We start from the raw sequence: 19,367 nt of genomic DNA, 5'->3' as shown, positions 1-19,367 counted from the left end.
CGCAAGAGACCTTCACATTGCGGCTCTGCGAATGAGGTCATATTAACTATAGGTGCTTCATACTATTATGATCGTCTCTGTACTTCGGACCTTCAGTGAACTTTCTTTCGACGTTGTTATTTGCCGATTTGTTACCTCACAACCGTTTACTATTTCTTTATTCATACCATTTACCCCGCATACTCAGACCCTATCTGTCGCGACTCTTACTTGCGTCCCTTGCCTACCATGCATCTCTTGCAAACGGCTGCCTGTTTGACCAAGCAACCCCCCAAGGAGTCGATGCAGACTATAGCGGAAAATCTGGAGAAGACCTAAAGTAAGTTGCTGGAGTTTGAATATGACACTCATAACGTTTCACCATCTAACGGCGATAGATTTCTTCCGTCAACCGGAAAAGACGGACGCAAAATCGAATGCCGCTATCTCTGTTACACCTCTGAAGATGTAGATGTTCCTGACGGCTTGAGTGGCCAGGGCTCCTGGGGCGGTGGAGGTAGCAAGAAGAAGACCTGGGGCAGTGGTGATAATGGTGATGGTGAGAAGACCTGGACTGGTGGAAATGACAAGTCTGGGACAGCGGTGGCGACGATCAAGGCCTCTGGATTGGATGTAGGTGTCAGTGGCCAGAAGCCTTGCAGCGGTCGTGGTCGTGGCAGCGATGGTGACGACCGGAAAACCTTGAGCGGTACAAACGACCCTGGCAGGGCTAAAAGTCCGCTGGATCAGATAATGGGTGGCTAAGACCATCAAAACTGATTTGAGGGGGGTGTTATGCCAGAGAGAAAGGAAAAAAACACGGACTCCGTGAGAAACAGTCTGCTGGAGCTGGAAAAACTAGATGAGCTCTACACACTCAAAACCCGAAGGAATAATCATGAAGAACTTATTACTTACTCATATGCTCAATATTTAAAAGATTATGCCCTTTCATTTGCGTATTCAGTATAAAATTGGGATGATGGCATATAACTAAGTTATATCTCGAGATGCAATCAGCAGTCTTCTCTAGACGGGTCTTATATATGGTGATCAAAACTACTAGTACTACAAGTAATGTAAGAGGCTCTTAACCTTGGTATACAGCTCTGTAATGAGTTGATGTCGACCTTTATGCAAGTCATATAGAGAACTTCATACTCACTGAATTCAAAAAAGCTGGTTTGATATAATCTGTTTGGTAACTATGATAGATATGAGACTTCCAAAGTTATCTGCAATTCAAATTTATTCCCATTTCATCCATGTTTTCCGGCACACTGACAATAAAATGGAATATCAAAAGCCCAGGACGTACATCGAGAACTTCTGGAGGTTCTACCTGCGTCGTACTCGTGTCTCCAACACTGACTCCTTTCCTCGCGGGGAGCTCCAGATTTTGACCAGCTCCAAGCCTACAGTGCCAAGAAGATTTTTCCATTGAGATACTGTTCTTTCAAGCCCTGCTGTGTGAAGCCACATGAGAATATCCATTTCAGCCGCCCTGAGGTCGGCTCCCGTATCAGGAAGAACATAATCATCAATTATCAAAGTAGAGTATTCGGGATCCATGGCTGCCACAATCCTAGAGAGGATCTGAGTGCTTTTAGCATCGGACCAATTGTGCAATACATCTCGCAGGAAGTATAGCCGAGAGCCTAGAGCTGTAGTCAGTATATTTCATTTTGCAGGCTCGCCTTGGGGGTAAAACCTTTAACTGGCTGAGGGGTAAAGAAGTCATATTCTACAGCCTCAATACCAGAGGGTAGCTTCTCGATGCGCTTCAGTGTCAGTGGGAGGTCTTGCAGTACAAATCTGCCCGGGAGCTCAGGATATCGCTCCTTGAATCTCGACAGCTCCTGTCCTGGACCTCCTCCTACATCAACCATTAGAGTTGCACTAGGGTCCTCTCGAAGGGAGCCCAAGCGCTCCGCTACTGGGAAAATTTCAAACCATTGTGGCATATAGTCGATACGGCGTGCGGCCATGTAATCGTCAAAAGCTTGTTTTTGTTCAGGATGCTTTTCCAGAAGACCGAAGATCACATCGGTTCCATGTGCATATTTGAAGAGAGTGACGGCGCCTGGGTCGTCTGCGAATTGCTGTATTCCAGGTCCACGCATGTAGTCAACCAATCTTCCTCCCTATTACCGATTAGACACTGGGTTATCGAGCGAGGTTATGATATTGATTTACCATTCCAAAATCCAAGTCAAAGCTGCTCCAAGGTTAGTTGTGGCTTAAAATGAGCATTGAATTCAAAGAAATTACTCACTGATGCTTCTCGGCAGCGATTGATCCTGGAAGGATCTTGAAGCGAGTTTTATCGTTGGCAGCGTAAAGTTGGTTACCAACTTCATCGCAAAGACCAATAGCCGATAAGACGCGCATTATTCGAACTAAAAGCCCCTAGTTAGCTTTTGAGGTCGGTCAAATACTCCAGATACTAAGAAGATATGATCACCCACTAATGAGTAGAAGATCTGATCCCGTCTCTTTGGCTAACTCTGTCGCAGAAACTGGATTTCCATCCTGAGCGACAAGGACATGCAGGAATTGATGCTCGATAGCGACTCTAGTTGAGATATTTTGCATTATCTGTTGATACAGTTGTCATTAGCTGCCAAAAAAACAAAACAAAAGAAACGGATACTATGTGGTGTATTTATTCTTACCTGAAAGTTGAGGCGAGACGTAGTCTCAAGGGGTGTCTCCACAGTCAGCTGCAATTCATGAATTGCTTTGAGCAGCTCTGGATGGGCATCTTTGTTTCCTGCCGATTCCTCTGCAGCAAGTAGTTGAACCTTCGCAAGTGCCTCGGAGACGATCATTTTGAGGTTTGAGTTGGTATCAAAAGTTTGATGATTCGATTTGTTACACTCAATTGAAATGGAAGAGGAGACTTGCTATTTCTGAGGAGGAACCCCTTGCAGTATTGATTGATCCTGGCAGAAGCCAAAAGCGCAAGCTAATGCACATTTGTACAGAATTGGGCCTCCACGACTCGCAAGGCTGCCACTGAGCGGCCAGTGGGTCGGTGCAACGCGAGTGACCTAAAGGTTAAAGGGCGGTCGGAGCGTACGGCGTAGGCTACCTAAGGGCTAGGAGACTATTTACACAATCGCTGTGGGTAAACATAAATGCCCTCCAGTGCTCTTTATTTCAAACTGATCTTTCTCTATCTCTATATACGTATAATACAAGGAGTTCCAGAGGCATAAGTCCCATAATTATTTAGACCAGGTCTAACGAGCTTCTAGCTTATATATTTTAACATGTAGCCGAATCTTGCTCACTACCTCCGCTCCATCATAGCATCTATTTGCCTCAATACTCCTCTGAGATAACGGTGGTCTTTTTTGTCACAACAATCTGCTGATTGTTAGGCTCAATCGCTTCAGTCGCTTCTCTTGTATTCCCCGTACTTTCAATTTCATGGGATACATTCGTCTCTGCAAGACCAGGGGTATTCCAAGGTTGCGGGCCCAGGTCGGTCAGTGGCACCAATGACTGGCGTCGTTCCCGGCTGTCATTCAAATATCCACGGCTGCTGGAACTCTTTGCCGTGTTTCGCGAAGAGATTCCGGTAGCGCTCTTTATATCTTGTGTGAACTTGACGAAAATTGGGCGGAGCGTAGGGATGGAACCGAAAATTATAATGAACCACATCTCGGTCAACACCCATGTGTTCAATCTGTAGATTGCGAATGTTAAGTCTTCGGCTTGTAAGATCGAGGCAATGGCGATGGTTTTGTTGATTCCGGCTATCCCTGCTCTATCCTTGAGTTAGAAAGTTTTCATTGAACCTTGCAAGGAGATTTCGCAAGAGACCACATACATCAGCCCCCCTCCCATGATCAGGCAAAGGCCAATTTTCGTCGAAAATTTCATCAGTTGAACTCTTCCAATAATTACCACTGGATAGGCGGCTAAAAGAAAGTCGGAAAAAGCCCCAATGCCTATTTTAATTAGTACCTGATCAATCAATGAGTGGATAAGTGCTGGCCGAGGGACACATACTTCCCTGGGCATACCCAACTTGGGAGCAAATGACAATTCCATCGCATGTTCCTGGAAGATTATTGTCCCATAGCTTGGCGGTTGGAGAGCATTGTTTGAATATCAGTCCGATTTCAATGATATTAATGATCGCTTGCGTCGCTCCAACGGCATAAAGAAGATATCTACCTCGACTCCATGTGCCACTTTGTATAGTCAACAGAAACGAGATGACAGCAATACGCGCAATAACAAGATCCAAAATAGCAGTGACTTGACCAATCCAGCTCCAAAAATTCGTCTGAACAATTCGATGAGGAGAAAGTAGGCTCTGATGTGTTCCTAGTCCGTACCAAACGCTGACTGTCATGGTACTCTGAGCCACCAGAGCAACGGCCTAAAAAGTCAGTTTCAACCGTCATTATCGCAATCCATACAGACAAAAATTTAACGTAAAACAGATGTATCACATACGAAAGCAATTATCACCCAGACAAAATCCCACCGCAGACCAAACAAGCCTGCCACCAATTGTCGCGAAGGAGAAACAGACGCAGTTTTCGCTCGAAGCACAATAAGGATAGTCGCAAGTCCCATTTCAGCCCAGGTAACTCCCAGAACTATGGGCCCTTTCTCTCCTCCATGGGACATGGACGAGGCATCTGTCATTGTCTGGACATGCGGAAAGCCCGAGGTGCGGTGCTCACGTCGGCAAACCACAGGAGCCCATGGATGCGTAAATGTAAGAAACCAAAGTCTTGAACATGGCATCGTTCGTCTGTTTTATCATGACCTGGGCCAGAAATAGTTACCCTGACACCCAGTCTGACCTCGAAGTTTGTGTTACAATAATTGCTATAATGGCTGTGACTGAGTATGATCGGACCCTCCTACTGGTCCAAGTCTCCACTGTTCAAACTCAAATATATGGGCCCAAGGTCCCCACTTACGGTGATCATACTTCATAGCGCGCGTCTTGCAGTCTGGACTGAGAGGCTGGGCCTGGATATTGCATGGAGCTACTATATTATGATTGATCTACCGAGTAAACCGATAAACCCCCTTGTGGCACTAACGCATGACTACGCATCTACGCGTTGTTTTGGTATGAATGTACTCGGTACTTTTTGGTCAAAATCAAGCATCAGCATCAACTTTGAATTACCATGGAGTTCAGGGGTTCACATACAAGGCTGATCCTTTCACTTTTCATCGAGATGGTTGGTCGCACACAGATTACCTCGACGTACTTTGCTTAACCCTCCCTTGGACCTGACTTGTGCAGGCAAGGCTCAATGCTACCTTAATCCTTTGATATATGAGACCAATCAACCAACCTACGGCCATCTGCCGCAACCAGTGTAGGGTTTAAGCCCCCTTTTTCAAATATAAAACCACTTCTAAATGTACGTCACGCCCAACGTGATTTTTTCTCCGAGTCCGAGAAGTCTGCGATTCCATATTGTCTCTCTGCGTATACACCGTACGATACAAAACAAAAGTTCTTCACTTGTGCCTTATTGCTTTTTCCTCTTCGGATCTTTGCCATTGTTCTTCGTGATGACTTTGGCCACCGCGGCCCCCTGTGAGAAACCCCTTGAAGATACTGCTGAGATAGATGAGGAAGTTGAGGCCCTCGAGGGTTATTTGGTTGATCCCAGTCATTATGCAAACAATGCATCAAGACTAAAAACCAGCGATGACGGTCGCTTCGTTCTTATCCCACAGCCCTTAGATTCGAACGACGATCCGTTAAATTGGAACAAGGGCAAAAAGATCAGGAATATGGTGATCATCGCGTATATCGCTTTATTAGCAGATTATACTGGTGGAACGTCCATCATTACTGTTATTCCCCAGTCCATGTGAGTATCGCAAGCACACCGTATTGAGAAATCACGCCCTTTGTTTGCTGACAGTGAATGTAGACAATGGGGATTATCTCAAGCTGCAGTCCAGCGCACTGTCGTGGGTAACCTGTTCACAATTGGGGCATGCGGATTATTTGTCGTCCCCTTGACAAGTTATTTTGGCCGTTGGCCAGTCACTTTAGTATTCCAATCTGTCATGCTGGGGACATGTATTTGGTCTGCAGCAGCCACGAGCTTTCCCTCCTATCTTGCAGCTCGTATCATCAATGGCTTTTTCTGCAGCGTCGGACAAGGAGGTGCCTTGATGTGGATCAAAGATTTGTTCTTTTTTCACCAGCACCCGCAGGTAATCAACTATGTTGAATTTTCGATTATTTTGAGCCCCTACCTTGGTCCTCTCATCACTGCTTTCATTGTATCGGAGGTGAGCTGGCGCTGGGCCTTTTGGGTGTGCACAATTCTCGCGGGGATAGGACTCATTCTTGTCTTCTTTTTGGATGAAACCCTTTTTGATCGCAAGAATCCGCCTGTCTCCCGAGGCTCATATGTCTCTCGTATCCTCGGGGTTAACCAAGCTCAGGGCTGGCAGCAAAGAAGCTTTGCATCTTGCATGTCTCGCCCAATTGTGGCTATCACCAAGATTCCTGTGTTGACAATTATGATATATAACTTTTTGAATACTGCTTGGGTGGTGGGCGTGAATACTACCATCGGTATTTGGCTGACGGATATCTATAGATTTTCAGCCCGCGGTATAGGTACAATTTCGCTCTGCACAGGCAAAAGGCAACAAAACTAACTTACTATAGGTTGTTTCTATTTCTTTGGGGTTGTCGGATGCCTTGTCGGTTGGTATAGTGGTCATTTTCTCCATGACGCAGTTGGTCGATTCTATACCAAACGACATGCCGGTCGCCTTCATCCAGAAGCAAGGCTAATCATCACATACCCAGCCACAATTCTATGCTGTGTGAGCCTAATAGTTCTGGGATTTGCTTTTCAGAGACACTGGCACTATATGATCATTGCGGGTTTCGCTTCAATCCAGGTTGTTGGTATCATGATCGTCACCACTGCTATCAATGCGTATTTGCTTGATTGTTACCCTGAAGGATCTGGTGAAGTCGGCGCATGGGTAACGGCGAGCCGTAGTTGGGCCGGCTTCATGGCAACGTATATCCAGATTGACTGGGTCGATCGTATGGGAGCTGCGAAGGCGCTCGGTATCCAAGCTGGGATCACTGTTGCATCACTGTTTTTCATTGGTTTCCTGCAAATTTATGGGAAGCGACTAAGAAAGTGGCAGGGTCGAATGGTATTTAATAAGATTTGAATGCTTGTTGAGTATGGAAATGGCGATGATGTTGTGGATATGTATAAATTCCATGGAAATGTCACGATTGATGAACATGTGCCCGGAGTTTCGCCCAGACGAGATAAACAGACAGTATACGATAGAGTATAGTTATTCCAAGTTCCGAGTTAAAGTGATTGAAATTCAATGTAGCTGAGGAGCAGTAAAATAGCTGCTCCAGGGGGTATAAGTATAGTACATTGTTTTGATAAGTATCGTGGTGAAGGAATAGACAGCACCATGCCTCATTTACTGCTGCTTTCAACAACAAAGTATCTCCCCTTCGTCTTAGAAGCAGAGCCAAGTGCATTTCCATCCCAAGCTGGTCCATCGGGTTGGTTATTCTTCTCGGTCTGAATCCGCTTTATCCTCCTTTGTCGCCCACTGACTTGTTCCTTGGCGAGCGCATCGCGAAGCTGGTCAAGCCCGATAGTTGTTTCTTTCACAGCAGCGGGTGTTTCATCGCGAATGATACGTAATGGCTCCACGCCAGTAGTATCAACCTGCTGCATCTCTTTCACGAAATGTATTTGTGACTCTAACGTGCGCAGCATGGATTGCTCTTCTTCTGCGCTCGAGGGTTGCGGCAAGGCTGATAGGCGAAGTAGATGGCGGAGTTTCTCCGGTGTGACTGGAGGCGTGGCTGATTGAGAACTTTCATCGGGAAGCAAGGATCGTACCGACCAGCTTGGTGTCGCAAGAATCGAATCGAGATCAGCGGGAATTTGGGAGCTGGAGTAGCTGCGGAGGATGGCTGTGTTGTGCCGCAGGGAGGGAGAGAGGCGAGAGCCCGCGCGTAGGAAAAACATTTTCAATTAATACTGATACACCGAGTTTCAAAGGCGTATCACAACGTATTGACACAGTTCTGGTCCGAGTTTCACTTCGAATTGCTGAAAGATAGCCCGTGGTGATGTTTTAAGCATTGAAAATGTAGCTCCCTTTAGTTGGAATGCGGGCAAAAGAGACACCGCCTCCGCCGATCGACACCATCGATGCGATAACCCGATTATACTCCAACCTCAACATTCCCTCTACCCAACCCCTCCAATCCATATCGAACAGAGGCGGAATATACATCCTCCTTGAATACCATCATGGCTCAAGATCCTCGAGTTCTCTTGCAAAAAGTACGCATTACCTCTCCTCTTACCCCTCCGGGTTACAGGTACCTTTAGCTAGGCAATGACGAAATAACTAACTGCTGCGGGAATATAGGCCGACAAGGCACTTTCCGGCGCTGGAGGTGGCTTTAGCTGGTTTGGAGGACGTACCGAGAAGTACGAAAATGCCGCAGATCTCTTTTCTCAAGCTGCAAATGCTTTTCGAGTCCAGAAGCTGAGTGAGTTGTTGCCCCCGCCATGGTCGTCGCCACGTTGGATGTATGTATTTTGGACGGATTGCTGATGGTATGCTGTTTTATTACTTGGACAGATAAGGAGGCCGGACAAGCATTTGAGCGTGCAGCTGCTATTCAAACCCAGAACCTTAACGAACCCGATGACGCTGCCAATAGTCTCCAGGAAGCTTTTAAGGTCTACCGCAAGTCAGACCCTGAGGATGCAGTCCGTGTGCTTTCAAGTGCGATCCAACACTACGTACTGAAAGGAAACTTGCGTCGAGCTGCTACCCAGCAGCAGTACCTGGCTGAAGCTTATGAGATGGAACTGGGAGATATGAAGAAGGCGCTGGATGCATATGAGAAGGCTGCAGAGTGGTTTGAGAGCGACAATGCTGAGGCGTATGTGTCTTCTCTTTCTGGCGGAACTTTGAAGGGTGAATATTGTGCTGACTTTCATGGGGTATTTCTAGTCTTGCGAACAAGCATTTCCTCAAGGTAGCAGACCTAGCTGCTTTGGAGGGTGACTACTACAAATCAATCCAGCACTACGAGCGCATTGCCCGGCAATCTATGAACAACCATCTCATGAAGTGGTCTGTGAAAGATTACTTCTTGAAGGGCGGTATCTGCCACTTGGCTACCAATGTATGTTGGTTGACTTTGATTCTCAGATGGCTTCAACCCATTGTTTTACTTATCATATTCTATAGGATCTGGTCGAGACCAACCGAGCGTTGGACAGCTACAGAGAGATTAACCCAGCTTTCGTCTCAGAGCGAGAACATCAACTTCTCGTGGACCTTCTGCAGGCTGTGGAGAGCAAAGACCAGGAAATGTTTGCGGATAAGTTGTTCCAATTTGATCAGCTTAGCAAGCTGGACAAGTGGAAGACTACTTTGCTTTTGCGTATCAAGAACAATATTGAGGAGGAAGAGGAGGACTTCTCCTAGAAAGATGTTTTGTTTATTTGGTTCCTTGATTCTGATTCCCCGCCTTTGCAGTGCAAGGAATTTCGTGTTTACAAGATTATCAACTCGCTTTGATGATTGTTTTTTTGCTCCCCATTCTTTTTCCTTTTCATATGTGGCCTAGATATGTGGCCTAGACTAGGAATGCCATGACGCAGCGTTTGTGCACTCAATCCAGAAATCAAGAGATAGCGAGATATGCCTAACGCCTCACGAAGGATTTATTTTCTAAGATGACGACGGAGGATCGTGTCCAGGGGAAAGGCTAGTGGGAAATCGTAATTCATTATGAAATCTCTCAGATCTATTTACTTTTGGGGGTGTATCATGATACTGATTCTTAAATACTCCAGATACCCAGAATCAGCACTCATCTCATATACTTGAAATCACATAATCATCCATCTCGTACAACAAAAAACCAACGTTAAAAAATATGCCACATTTACGCAGAAGCGCTCTCCAAAGATCTGGCCTTGCGAGGGAAAACACGCTTGTACAAACTGATTCCAACAGAGTCCTGGGGGTTGATCTTGGCATCGAAAGTAGCCTTGAAGTAACCGTGGGTACCAAGACTCTCCTTGATGTATCCACTACGTCCACGACGGGTCCAGAGTTGCAGAGCCTTGAACCAGCTGACGTCCTCGTTGTTGAAGAACATGTAACGGACTGTGACGACCTTCTTGTGAATCTTGTAAGGGTGGCCGGTAAGAATGGCACGCTTGGCAATAACACGAGCTGGATCGGGTGCGACCACTGTGCCGGTACCGATGAGGTCAAGTTGATCTAAGGCCATCGACTCTTGTTTGTCGTCATCTGCTGTGTCTAGGACCTCTGGGTCTTGCTCAGTAGGCTTGCTCTTGAAGACCAGGACAGGGACAGCGCCCCATGTCATAGGTCCAACCCAGGTGGCGATAGCGCTGCGACCTGGGTGCAGGAATCGGTCGAACTTGTGAACGTTGTTGGGGGTGTTGTCGGCGGATGAGAAGATAGGGTTCACCAAGATGCGGCGGGGACCACATTGGATGAGAATTTCCTCCTTGGCCCTGAGTGGCTGCTCAACACTTGGGCTCAGAGTCATATTGATGTTAACGACGGTTTGCTTGTGCTCGTGACGCAGCAGGGAGAAGAGAGAAACGGGCTGAGGCTTATTACGGAGCAAAGCTGGGACAGCGCGCAGGTGAACCTCAACGCGAACACCGGGGTTGACACCCCCGATCAGAGCCTCGCGGATAACCCGGTTCTTGGTTCCCTTGTAGTCGCCGAATTGCAACAGTCTTCGCCAGTCTTCAGGTTCGAAGGGACGGTCCTCGGATGTTTCCCAGGGACTGAGTTTGAGGTTCTTCAGACCTCTGAAACGAGCCAGACGCTCTCTAGCCAGGACGTTGGGGTGCAGTTCAATTTCGTCAGGGAATTCAAGATCTTCTTCCGCCTCGTCTCGGCGACTGGCACGGTAATCGGCAAGTTCTTGTGCCTCGTCTTCGGGCGATGGGTCGAGGAACATCTCTGATTGAGGGTACTCGGAGGCACCACCCTCGGTCATGGCATCTGCGTTGTCGGGGAACACACCATCCTCGGGGGCGCCTGCTGTATCCATCTCCATATCCTCGTCATCATCCCCATCATCGATGTCAGAGCCAGAATCGGAAACATCCTCAAGATACCAGGCAGACTGGTACTCAGAAGTACCCTTCGGCAGGCGCTTAGGCTTTCCAGGAACGTGTGAGTCGTCATCCGAGAAGTAATGGTGGTCATCAAGCAAGACACCCTTTCGCTCGGTTTCGGCAACAGAGTGCATGTCATCGTCATCCTGCATCTCAATTTCCTCGGGAGCAACGGTAGCCATATCATCCTGGTCAGCACTGGGGCCATCCAAGACTTGTGTCGTTTCATTTGTATCGACATTCATATCATCGTCTTTCTTGCTCTTGCTCCCAGGAAGGGGAGAGGAAGTGATCGAGCCGATCTGGAAATCTCCCCATCCGGGAATGTGGGTGATGCGGTCCGCCTTCAAGCCCTTTCCACGGACAACACCGGTGATAACAACGTCGTCAACTACTTCAGCGTTAACCTCTGGCCACTGAACATCCTCGATGAACATCCAGCTGCGCTCATCACGCCAGCGAATACCCTTAGGAGTCGCAGTGCACAGAGAACGAATAGCATTGGAGCATTCCTGTCGCGAATCCAATGACATGACTTTCTCAACAGCGGGGAAAAAGTGGTTGATATAAGACTTGAGAGAAGCAGCCACTTGAGTGCGCTTCTTGGGTGGGTTGATTTTATCCAAGCCTTGAACAACAGTTATAACATTTGAGATACCCTGGCTCTCGATCGAGCGCAGTAAAAGCTCTGCCTTCTCCTCCGCCTCAACTTCGGCTGAAAGTACCAGAACCACAAAATCGGCCATACGGCACACATCCAACGCATTCAGGAGGTCATATTTGGACGGAACGTAGAGGAGGCTTTGGCGGAAACGATCAATTCGCACACGGGTGACGCTGTCTGGGGAGACGGCGGCCGAGACATCGACACTCTCGTTTAGTGCGTTGATCACGGATGCGGCGTCGACATCAACGGATAATGGGACAACGGCGACATGGCGAGGGGCTCCATTTTGACCGGTGAAGATGCTGTTCGCTTGAGCCTTCTCCTGGTGCTTCAGTTGTTGTCTCTGGCGAGCTGTGTTGCGACGATCGAGTTTCGACTTCAATTGTTGGTGGGGGGTTTTGCGAGTGCCCCGCTCTCCCTCGACTTTGCCTGAGAGGGTGTTAATTACTGATTTTGAGGAATCTCGTTTAACAGATTTCCAGAAAGGATTTTTTACGTACCCTTTGCCTTTTCCTTTAGAGCACTCTTAGATGCATGCTTGGTCTTGTAAGGCTTGTGGGAAACCTTGGTGGTAGAGCGGTGGTGATGCACCGTCTGGGTAGGCGCCATGTTGGCACTAGACCCTTTAAAACGATAGGGAAGAGAGTCCAGATTGAAGAGAAGAGAAATCCTCCTCAGGTTCAACAATTAACTGCACAAAATAGGCAAAGACAGCTTTGTCCACTGAGGCACGAAAAAAAAGGCGATAAGAAAACAAAAATTCGATAGTGGAGAGGATAAGCGGAAGCGGTGAGAGTCGGCGAAATTTTTTTTGGTTTAATGTTCGCAGCAGAACGATCGACTCTGTTAATTAGCAGGTGGACTCGACGCCCAACAGAAAATCGAAAAATGGCTGATCCAAATTCCAAAGCCATCGTGGCTGCTGAAGAGCGCGCCGCAAAGCAAAGATTCTCTGAAGCTGAAAAGATTTACGGTCGTGGTAAAGCTGCCTCATCGAAGAATGTTCGCGACAAGAAGCTTCGGGCTACGCTGAAGACGCAGGAGGAGAAGCAAAAACAGGCAATTCTTCGTGCTAAGGATGCTGAGATTTTGCTCGAGCATCAGGCTGGTTTTCTTGAGCCGGAGGCGGAACTTGAAAGGACGTATAAAGTGCGACAGGACGAGATTAAGGATAGTGTTGGAATTGAGGCTGCGAAGAAAGGCTTTGAGCTCCGGCTTAATGACTTTGGTCCCTATCGTGCGGATTATACTCGGAATGGTCGCGATCTTCTGTTGGCTGGACGCAAAGGTCATGTTGCGACTATGGACTGGCGTGATGGCAAGTTGGGCTGTGAGCTTCAGCTGAACGAGACGGTTCGGGATGCGCGCTGGCTGCACAATAATCAGTATTTTGCGGTTGCGCAGAAGAAACATGTTTATATCTATGATCACCAAGGCGTTGAGTTGCATTGCTTGAGCAAGCACCTGGAGCCTCTCTTCCTCGAATTCTTACCTTATCATTTCCTCCTTGCTAGTGCTGTGAGTTTACTCATGTTTCTTGTCTGGCTTGTTCTTGTTAACTGACCCTGTTTTTTTTTCTTGAAATTATAGGCTATGAGCGGCTACCTCAAATACACCGATACTTCGACAGGTCAAATGGTTGCAGAATTACCCACTCGTCTCGGACGCCCAACCGCCCTCTGCCAGAACCCGTCCAACGCTATTCTCCATACTGGACACCAGAACGGAGCCGTTACTCTATGGTCGCCAAACTCTCAAACCAACCTTGTCAAGGCTCAGGTGCACAATGGGCCTGTTCGCTCTCTTGCAATTGACCGCCTAGGTCGCTACATGGTCTCGACAGGACAAGATCAAAAAATGAACGTCTGGGATATCCGTATGTTCAAAGAGGTGCACTCATACTCCACTTACCAGCCCGGAGCATCAGTGGCAATCAGTGACCGTGGCCTTACGGCAGTTGGCTGGGGTACACAAGTTAGCGTCTGGCGTGGTCTTTTCGATGCCGCACAGGCAGACCAAGGCAAGGTACAAAGCCCCTACATGGCTTGGGGTGGTGACGGACAACGCATCGAAAATATGCGCTGGTGTCCCTATGAAGATTTGCTCGGTGTCACTCACGACCAAGGCTTTGCTAGTTTGATCGTACCTGGTGCTGGTGAACCTAACTTCGATTCATTGGAGGCCAACCCATACGAGAACACCCAGCAACGTCAAGAGGCGGAGGTGCACTCGCTGCTCACTAAGTTGCAGCCTGATATGATCTCGCTCGATCCCAATGTTATTGGCCGTCTTGATACTATTAAAGACCAGAAGATTCGGGATGAGAAGGATCTCGATCGTCGTCCTGAAGAAGAACAGATGGATAAGATCAAGAATCGTGGTCGTGGTCGCAATAGTGCTTTGCGGAAGTATCTGCGTAAGAAGGGCAAGGGCAACGTTATTGATGAGAAGAGACTCAAGGCCGAGGCTATGCGGAAGGAACATGCTGATCGTCGTAAGGATCAGCTGAAGAGGGAACGTGATGATCTTGGTCCTGCTTTGGGTCGCTTTGCGAAGAAGGAGACTTGATCTTGATTTTGTAGGTTTCTTCTTATCTTTTCTTTTGCACTTGCCTTCTTTTATCTGTTGTCGATCGGTGGGAAATACTGTTTCATAGTATCCTCAGACAACCACCAGATACCCAGCCGCGGCTTTCTGTAGGATATCATTAAGACTCGGTGGCCTCTGCATTTCAGGCGTTGGGACGGAATGAACATCATGTATGTATAGAACTTTTATGGACAGCCAAAAGCAAGTTGATTTTACTCATCGAGTCTCGAAAGCATAATTTGTAGTAGATCAAAGTATATCAAAAGTGGTTGCAGTAGTATTGTTTTGTCTTGCTTGCAAGATCATGATTGTTCCAAGAGATAATATATAGGTAGATACCAGGCTGTACGCCCGTGTACTTGAGCTTCCAATGTCCCAAGAATGGATAAATAGCAGTATATCACTCGATCTACGCATCCACACTCCCAGAACCACGAGGAGCACCCTCCTTCCACCTCTTCAAACTAAGATCATAAGCACCACTCCCCTTCCAAGCACTAATAATCAAATTAACAATATGATCCATTCCCTTCCCATCCTTCACAACCGCAAAAACAGTAGGCCCCTCCTCTCTCATCTTCGCCGCATCTCTCTCCATAACCTTCAAATCCGCACCCACAGCCTCCGCAAGATCAATCTTGTTCACAACCAACAGATCAGACCCCGTGATACCCGGTCCGCCCTTCCTAGGCACCTTATCTCCACCAGCAACATCAATAACATAGATAATGAAGTCTGCTAGCTCGCGACTGTAGTTCGCAGCGAGGTTGTCGCCACCTGACTCGATGAGCAACAGATCAGTGCTGAATTGCTTCTGGAGCGTTTGGAGAGCTAGGAGGTTTGCGGAGATGTCTTCGCGGACTGCGGCGTGAGGGCAGCCGCCTGTTTCGATTGCGCGGATTCGGGAGGGAGCGAGGGCTTTGTGGCGGGTTAGGAACTCGGCGTCTTCACGGGTGAAAATGTCGTTTGTTACGGCTGCGATGTTGTATTGGTCTCGGAGGGCGTGGCAGAGGGCGAGCATGAGGGCTGTTTTTCCGGAACCGACGGGGCTGTTTGTGGGTGGGATGTTAGTTCAGGCTCAAGTTTTTGGTTTTGGTCTTGGTTGTGTTGTATCAATTGTATACTCCCGGGGAAGTTTGAGTTTGAATTGTGGTGAGAGAGGTTGGTTTATATGAGTAAACTCCCATTTCCCTGGGGCTTCCTGATATAGATGTATGTTGGATATGGTTTAGTTGCATGTACTTACCCTCCAATGCCAATGGTGAAGGCGCGGTCCTTCCAGTCTCGACCCTCAATCAGCGGCATCTCGCGGTTAATGTAGGAACCGGGGCCATCGAGGATCTCATGCGAGTGGCCGTGACCGTTGAAAGGGTCATCGTGTGAGTGATCAACACCAGCATCGTGAGAATGAGAGTGAGCCATGATCTTTGCGAAGTTTTCAGTAATGGGCTTATATCTTTGGAAGAATTTCCGTGGAAGGAATTTGTCGAGTGGGATTGGAGGGGCAGTTTAACGCAAGGGGTGGGGAACGTCACAGTTCTGATAGTGACTATCGATAAAGAAAATGCCGAGACTCGGACTGCCATTAATGGCAGGCCATAGGTCGTAACTAGTATGCCGACGGCGGAGTTCGCCGAGTCATGTCACATCGGCCATTCTGATTTCGATGAAGTTCCAGGTATGGTTATAGTTATAGTCGTAATTTTAAATACTTATACAAAGGGAAATTGATATGATGTTCACGCAGATTGTTGAGATATATATGGATTCGTCAAATAGCGGCAAAACGATGAGCCCCGAAGGGAAAGAGTCATTAAGAATCTCAACGACCAGAACCATAGGAAACCCCCCAAAATGCACACAGACGTATTTCCAGGAAACATGAAAAACCCGACGCCAGGTGCAATCGCCAACACGGATATCAAGGACTTGGCCATTTCATCCAAATAGGCCGGAAAAAGCAAAGGGCAAACACCCGCACTATGGAAAAGAAACAACTTGGAAATCGTCAACCTCTCTAGAGGCAAGGGATTCCCCTAAAACTCAAGTGAAAGAGGACATGTAAACAAAAATATTCAGGCAATGATCCCGAGCCAGCCAAAAAGGAAAGGAAAAAAAGGAAAAAAAACAAGAAGAAAAAAGGAAAAAGGGAAGAAAGCGCTGAAGAGATAAGATAGAGTACATTAAGGGTCGGAGCAGAGGTCGAACCCGATGAGGGTATGAGTGCCGCCCTAACTCGAATACCAAGTTGGTATCAAGTGTTCGAGAGAGCAGAGGCAGACAATTAAAACTCCATTGGGAGCACAGACCATATTTTATCGTCAGAGTACCGAAAGTAAACGAGGAGAGCAGATGATGACCATTTGGTATCGAATACCAAGAGGATCCATAGGGCAAATGGACAGAAAATGACGAAGAGCAGGCAAAAAAAATTGGAAATGCCGTGGTTTGGTATCCGATCGTGCGCCGATTCCCCAGCTCTTGAAATGATGAAACGTGAAAAAATGATAAATAAAAATAAACAGAAGCAATTAAGCGGCTGCTCCCTTCTGTCGTTTAGGAACCCGGGGGCTCGCTTTCACTTTGCCGGAGCCTGGAGCGTTGCCATTAACATCAACTGATCCGGCGTCCTCATTTTCTTGCTTGACAGTGCTGGCTCGCCGGCGTTTGTTTCCACCTACATTTGGACTATTGCTTATACCAGCCGGAGATGGTTGGATTTGCATTCCAGGGGGACCAGCGAGCTGGCTTTGAGCGGGACTGGCGTGAGCTGAGCCGGTCAAATGAGGTGATCCTTGGGCTCCAGGCAAACCAAGATGGGCCATCGCGGGAGACGCAAACTGTGAAGGAGGACCCATATTAGGATTACGTCCCATAGGCTGCATTCCAGGGGCCATCGGGTTCCCAAATGCTGGGTTGGGGTTGGTATTCGCGGCTTGCTGCCAGTTGTTGAGCAGACCATGAAGGGCATCTGGAGCAGGCAAATGCGGGTTCTGGTTAGAGAACGTGAAAAGCATTTGCATCTGTGACATCGTTTCGGCCACCTCCAAAAATTGAGTGACAGCAGTTGGAATACCATTGGCGTTTACCATGGACTCAGGCAATGATAGTGATGGGCTTTGTTTTTGTGCTCTCTTGGCGGCATTCTTGGCAACCTTGGGGCTTTGCTTTTGTTCCTGGGCTTCTAGGGACTGAAGCAATTGGCGAGGGATATATTCATTGTGACTGGTGACTGTTATATTCAGCATCTCAATCTTGTTATTCAGATCAAAGTGGGCGCGCAGATTTCCATGAGTGAAGACCTGAGAGGAAAATTAGTGGAAAGTCTCATGGTTTTCATGATTTTCTGAAGTAAATACCTGGGTATCATTCGAAAACCAGTATATGAAAGAAGTACGGGGACTTTCAACCACATGGCCACTGCTAGATTCTTGCTCGCGGGCAGCCTCAACAATCATCTGAATATGACGGATACCGCTTTTGAATTGCGTAAGATAATACCTGGCCAGAGCAGGGGTTAAAATCTCAAATTGTTTGGCTCCGGTCAGGTTGTTAAAGACTCCCTGACGCAGTACACCTGCAGGTGAAAAGAATCGATCAACAAAGGTCGACCAATATGATAGATCAGCAGCTTCGCCACGACTCTGAAAAAAGGAACATTGTTAAAATATAATTCTTAGACAGAACCCACAAATTCGGACGAATACATACGGAGAAACCACTCAAATGTTCGGCATAGCTATTGAGAATCATAACTCCACTGTTCTGTTGTCGGTTCATTCTTTGCATCATTATGGCATTCTGGGCTTTCATCTGGGCCTCATGGGCAGCCAATGCCTGCGGGTTTTGAGAAGCTTGTTGCTGGCCCTGGCCTTGCTGAGGTTGCTGCTGCTGGCCAGATTGCCCAGGCTGTTGACCAGGTTGCTGAGATGGCGGAAGCTGCTGTGGCTGGGGGTTAGGGGTGACCTGAGCTGGAACACCACCCTGAGATTGTGGCGGATGGGTTGATGGCGGTTGGGAGGGTTGGTTGGGCTGGGGTGTGCCGCTCTGCGGTGGCCCATGTTGAGACTGAGGGGTTCCGGTCTGCGTTTCGTGCATGTTTGGGGGTTGCGCTGAGGAGCGTTGAGGAGTGTGCTGACCGGCCTGCTGCTGCTGCGCATTATTCTGTGCCTGCTGCTGTGCTTGGGCCTGCTGTTGCTGTTGCTGGGCCTGCTGAATGGCAAACATCTGCTGCTGTTGGATGTTTTGGGGTTGACCGTGAGGCATCTGCTGTCCCATATGCATTCCCATGTTCGCTGGTCGCATTCCCGGGTTCGCTTGTTGCATAGCAGCCATCTGCACGGCACTGAGTCCCTGAGAGCCGTTGGGTAATGATACGGGTAAACCACCGTGTTGCTGTTGTTGTGCCTGCTGTTGCTGTTGCTGCTGGTGTTGTTGGATCATCATTCGCTGGCGCATATATTGGGCTTGTTGCTGTTGCTGCTGCACAAATTGAGGGTTATTTGCAACTGCAAGATCACACGGGAAATATTAGCATATAGTCTGATGAGATGGGATCATCCGAGATCGGAACTACTTGCGCGCATGCCGCAGTTGCGCGTTTTTTCCATCGCCATCAGCAGGGTGATTTCAACGAAATTACTCACAGTTCTGAGGAAAGCCTTGTTGCTGGAAGACGTGCGCCTGTCCGGGGTTCAGATGAGAGAGAGCATGAGCATTCGGCATGGGACCAGCATGACCAGCATTGCCGCCCGGGGGCATTCCACCCATCATGGGGCCAGCCTGGGACACTTGTGGTCCACCAGGTGCTGACACACCAGGGTGCATTTGTTGAACCATAGCCTGTCCGGGATGTCCAGCGTTCGGGTGTTGACCGGCCATTGGGTGGTGACCGGGAGGCAGACCGTGTTGCGGAATGCCTTGAGCGGGAAACG

General features: G+C 48.0%; 10 protein-coding genes across 10 annotated transcripts; 4 read left to right on the top strand and 6 right to left on the bottom strand.

Moving 5' to 3' along the window:
* Nucleotides 1-228: 228 nt before the first annotated feature.
* On the top strand, nucleotides 229-744 carry N7478_000112 (uncharacterized protein; the record flags this gene model as incomplete). Its single annotated transcript, XM_056916328.1, has 2 exons — nucleotides 229-278; nucleotides 378-744. The coding sequence occupies 2 exons, from the start codon at nucleotides 229-231 to the stop codon at nucleotides 742-744; spliced, it is 417 nt and encodes a 138-aa protein (XP_056784208.1).
* A 573-nt stretch (nucleotides 745-1,317) lies between these two features.
* Nucleotides 1,318-2,810, bottom strand: N7478_000111 (uncharacterized protein; the record flags this gene model as incomplete). The annotated part of the gene is made up of 6 exons (XM_056916327.1): nucleotides 1,318-1,637; nucleotides 1,691-2,123; nucleotides 2,176-2,197; nucleotides 2,255-2,378; nucleotides 2,448-2,577; nucleotides 2,655-2,810. The coding sequence occupies 6 exons, from the start codon at nucleotides 2,808-2,810 to the stop codon at nucleotides 1,318-1,320; spliced, it is 1,185 nt and encodes a 394-aa protein (XP_056784207.1).
* Nucleotides 2,811-3,306: 496 nt separating this feature from the next.
* N7478_000110 (uncharacterized protein) lies at nucleotides 3,307-4,647 on the bottom strand (the record flags this gene model as incomplete). The annotated part of the gene is made up of 4 exons (XM_056916326.1): nucleotides 3,307-3,754; nucleotides 3,818-3,938; nucleotides 4,000-4,375; nucleotides 4,453-4,647. The coding sequence occupies 4 exons, from the start codon at nucleotides 4,645-4,647 to the stop codon at nucleotides 3,307-3,309; spliced, it is 1,140 nt and encodes a 379-aa protein (XP_056784206.1).
* An 891-nt stretch (nucleotides 4,648-5,538) lies between these two features.
* N7478_000109 (putative MFS transporter) lies at nucleotides 5,539-7,182 on the top strand (the record flags this gene model as incomplete). Its single annotated transcript, XM_056916325.1, has 3 exons — nucleotides 5,539-5,843; nucleotides 5,907-6,562; nucleotides 6,659-7,182. 3 exons carry the CDS (start codon nucleotides 5,539-5,541, stop codon nucleotides 7,180-7,182), a joined length of 1,485 nt encoding a protein of 494 aa, XP_056784205.1.
* A 266-nt stretch (nucleotides 7,183-7,448) lies between these two features.
* On the bottom strand, nucleotides 7,449-8,012 carry N7478_000108 (DUF726 domain protein; the record flags this gene model as incomplete). Its single annotated transcript, XM_056916324.1, has 1 exon — nucleotides 7,449-8,012. One exon carries the CDS (start codon nucleotides 8,010-8,012, stop codon nucleotides 7,449-7,451), a length of 564 nt encoding a protein of 187 aa, XP_056784204.1.
* Nucleotides 8,013-8,300: 288 nt separating this feature from the next.
* On the top strand, nucleotides 8,301-9,495 carry sec17 (alpha-soluble NSF attachment protein SEC17; the record flags this gene model as incomplete). Its single annotated transcript, XM_056916323.1, has 5 exons — nucleotides 8,301-8,333; nucleotides 8,422-8,545; nucleotides 8,638-8,944; nucleotides 9,016-9,190; nucleotides 9,256-9,495. The coding sequence occupies 5 exons, from the start codon at nucleotides 8,301-8,303 to the stop codon at nucleotides 9,493-9,495; spliced, it is 879 nt and encodes a 292-aa protein (XP_056784203.1).
* A 463-nt stretch (nucleotides 9,496-9,958) lies between these two features.
* On the bottom strand, nucleotides 9,959-12,453 carry N7478_000106 (small subunit rRNA maturation protein TSR1; the record flags this gene model as incomplete). The annotated part of the gene is made up of 2 exons (XM_056916322.1): nucleotides 9,959-12,273; nucleotides 12,345-12,453. 2 exons carry the CDS (start codon nucleotides 12,451-12,453, stop codon nucleotides 9,959-9,961), a joined length of 2,424 nt encoding a protein of 807 aa, XP_056784202.1.
* Nucleotides 12,454-12,732: 279 nt separating this feature from the next.
* N7478_000105 (WDR46/Utp7 family protein) lies at nucleotides 12,733-14,412 on the top strand (the record flags this gene model as incomplete). The annotated part of the gene is made up of 2 exons (XM_056916321.1): nucleotides 12,733-13,362; nucleotides 13,435-14,412. 2 exons carry the CDS (start codon nucleotides 12,733-12,735, stop codon nucleotides 14,410-14,412), a joined length of 1,608 nt encoding a protein of 535 aa, XP_056784201.1.
* Nucleotides 14,413-14,842: 430 nt separating this feature from the next.
* N7478_000104 (Urease accessory protein UreG) lies at nucleotides 14,843-15,855 on the bottom strand (the record flags this gene model as incomplete). The annotated part of the gene is made up of 2 exons (XM_056916320.1): nucleotides 14,843-15,482; nucleotides 15,680-15,855. The coding sequence occupies 2 exons, from the start codon at nucleotides 15,853-15,855 to the stop codon at nucleotides 14,843-14,845; spliced, it is 816 nt and encodes a 271-aa protein (XP_056784200.1).
* A 1,109-nt stretch (nucleotides 15,856-16,964) lies between these two features.
* Nucleotides 16,965-19,314, bottom strand: N7478_000103 (LIM domain-binding protein; the record flags this gene model as incomplete). Its single annotated transcript, XM_056916319.1, has 4 exons — nucleotides 16,965-17,735; nucleotides 17,793-18,077; nucleotides 18,145-18,749; nucleotides 19,080-19,314. The coding sequence occupies 4 exons, from the start codon at nucleotides 19,312-19,314 to the stop codon at nucleotides 16,965-16,967; spliced, it is 1,896 nt and encodes a 631-aa protein (XP_056784199.1).
* Nucleotides 19,315-19,367: the final 53 nt, after the last annotated feature.

Source organism: Penicillium angulare (assembly GCF_028827245.1).
Source record: "Penicillium angulare strain IBT 27051 chromosome Unknown utg000001l_segment0_segment0, whole genome shotgun sequence".
NCBI classification, from domain to species: Eukaryota; Fungi; Ascomycota; class Eurotiomycetes; order Eurotiales; family Aspergillaceae; genus Penicillium; species Penicillium angulare.
Note: the sequence above shows the minus strand (reverse complement) of the source record. Positions and strands in the feature narration are given on the sequence as shown.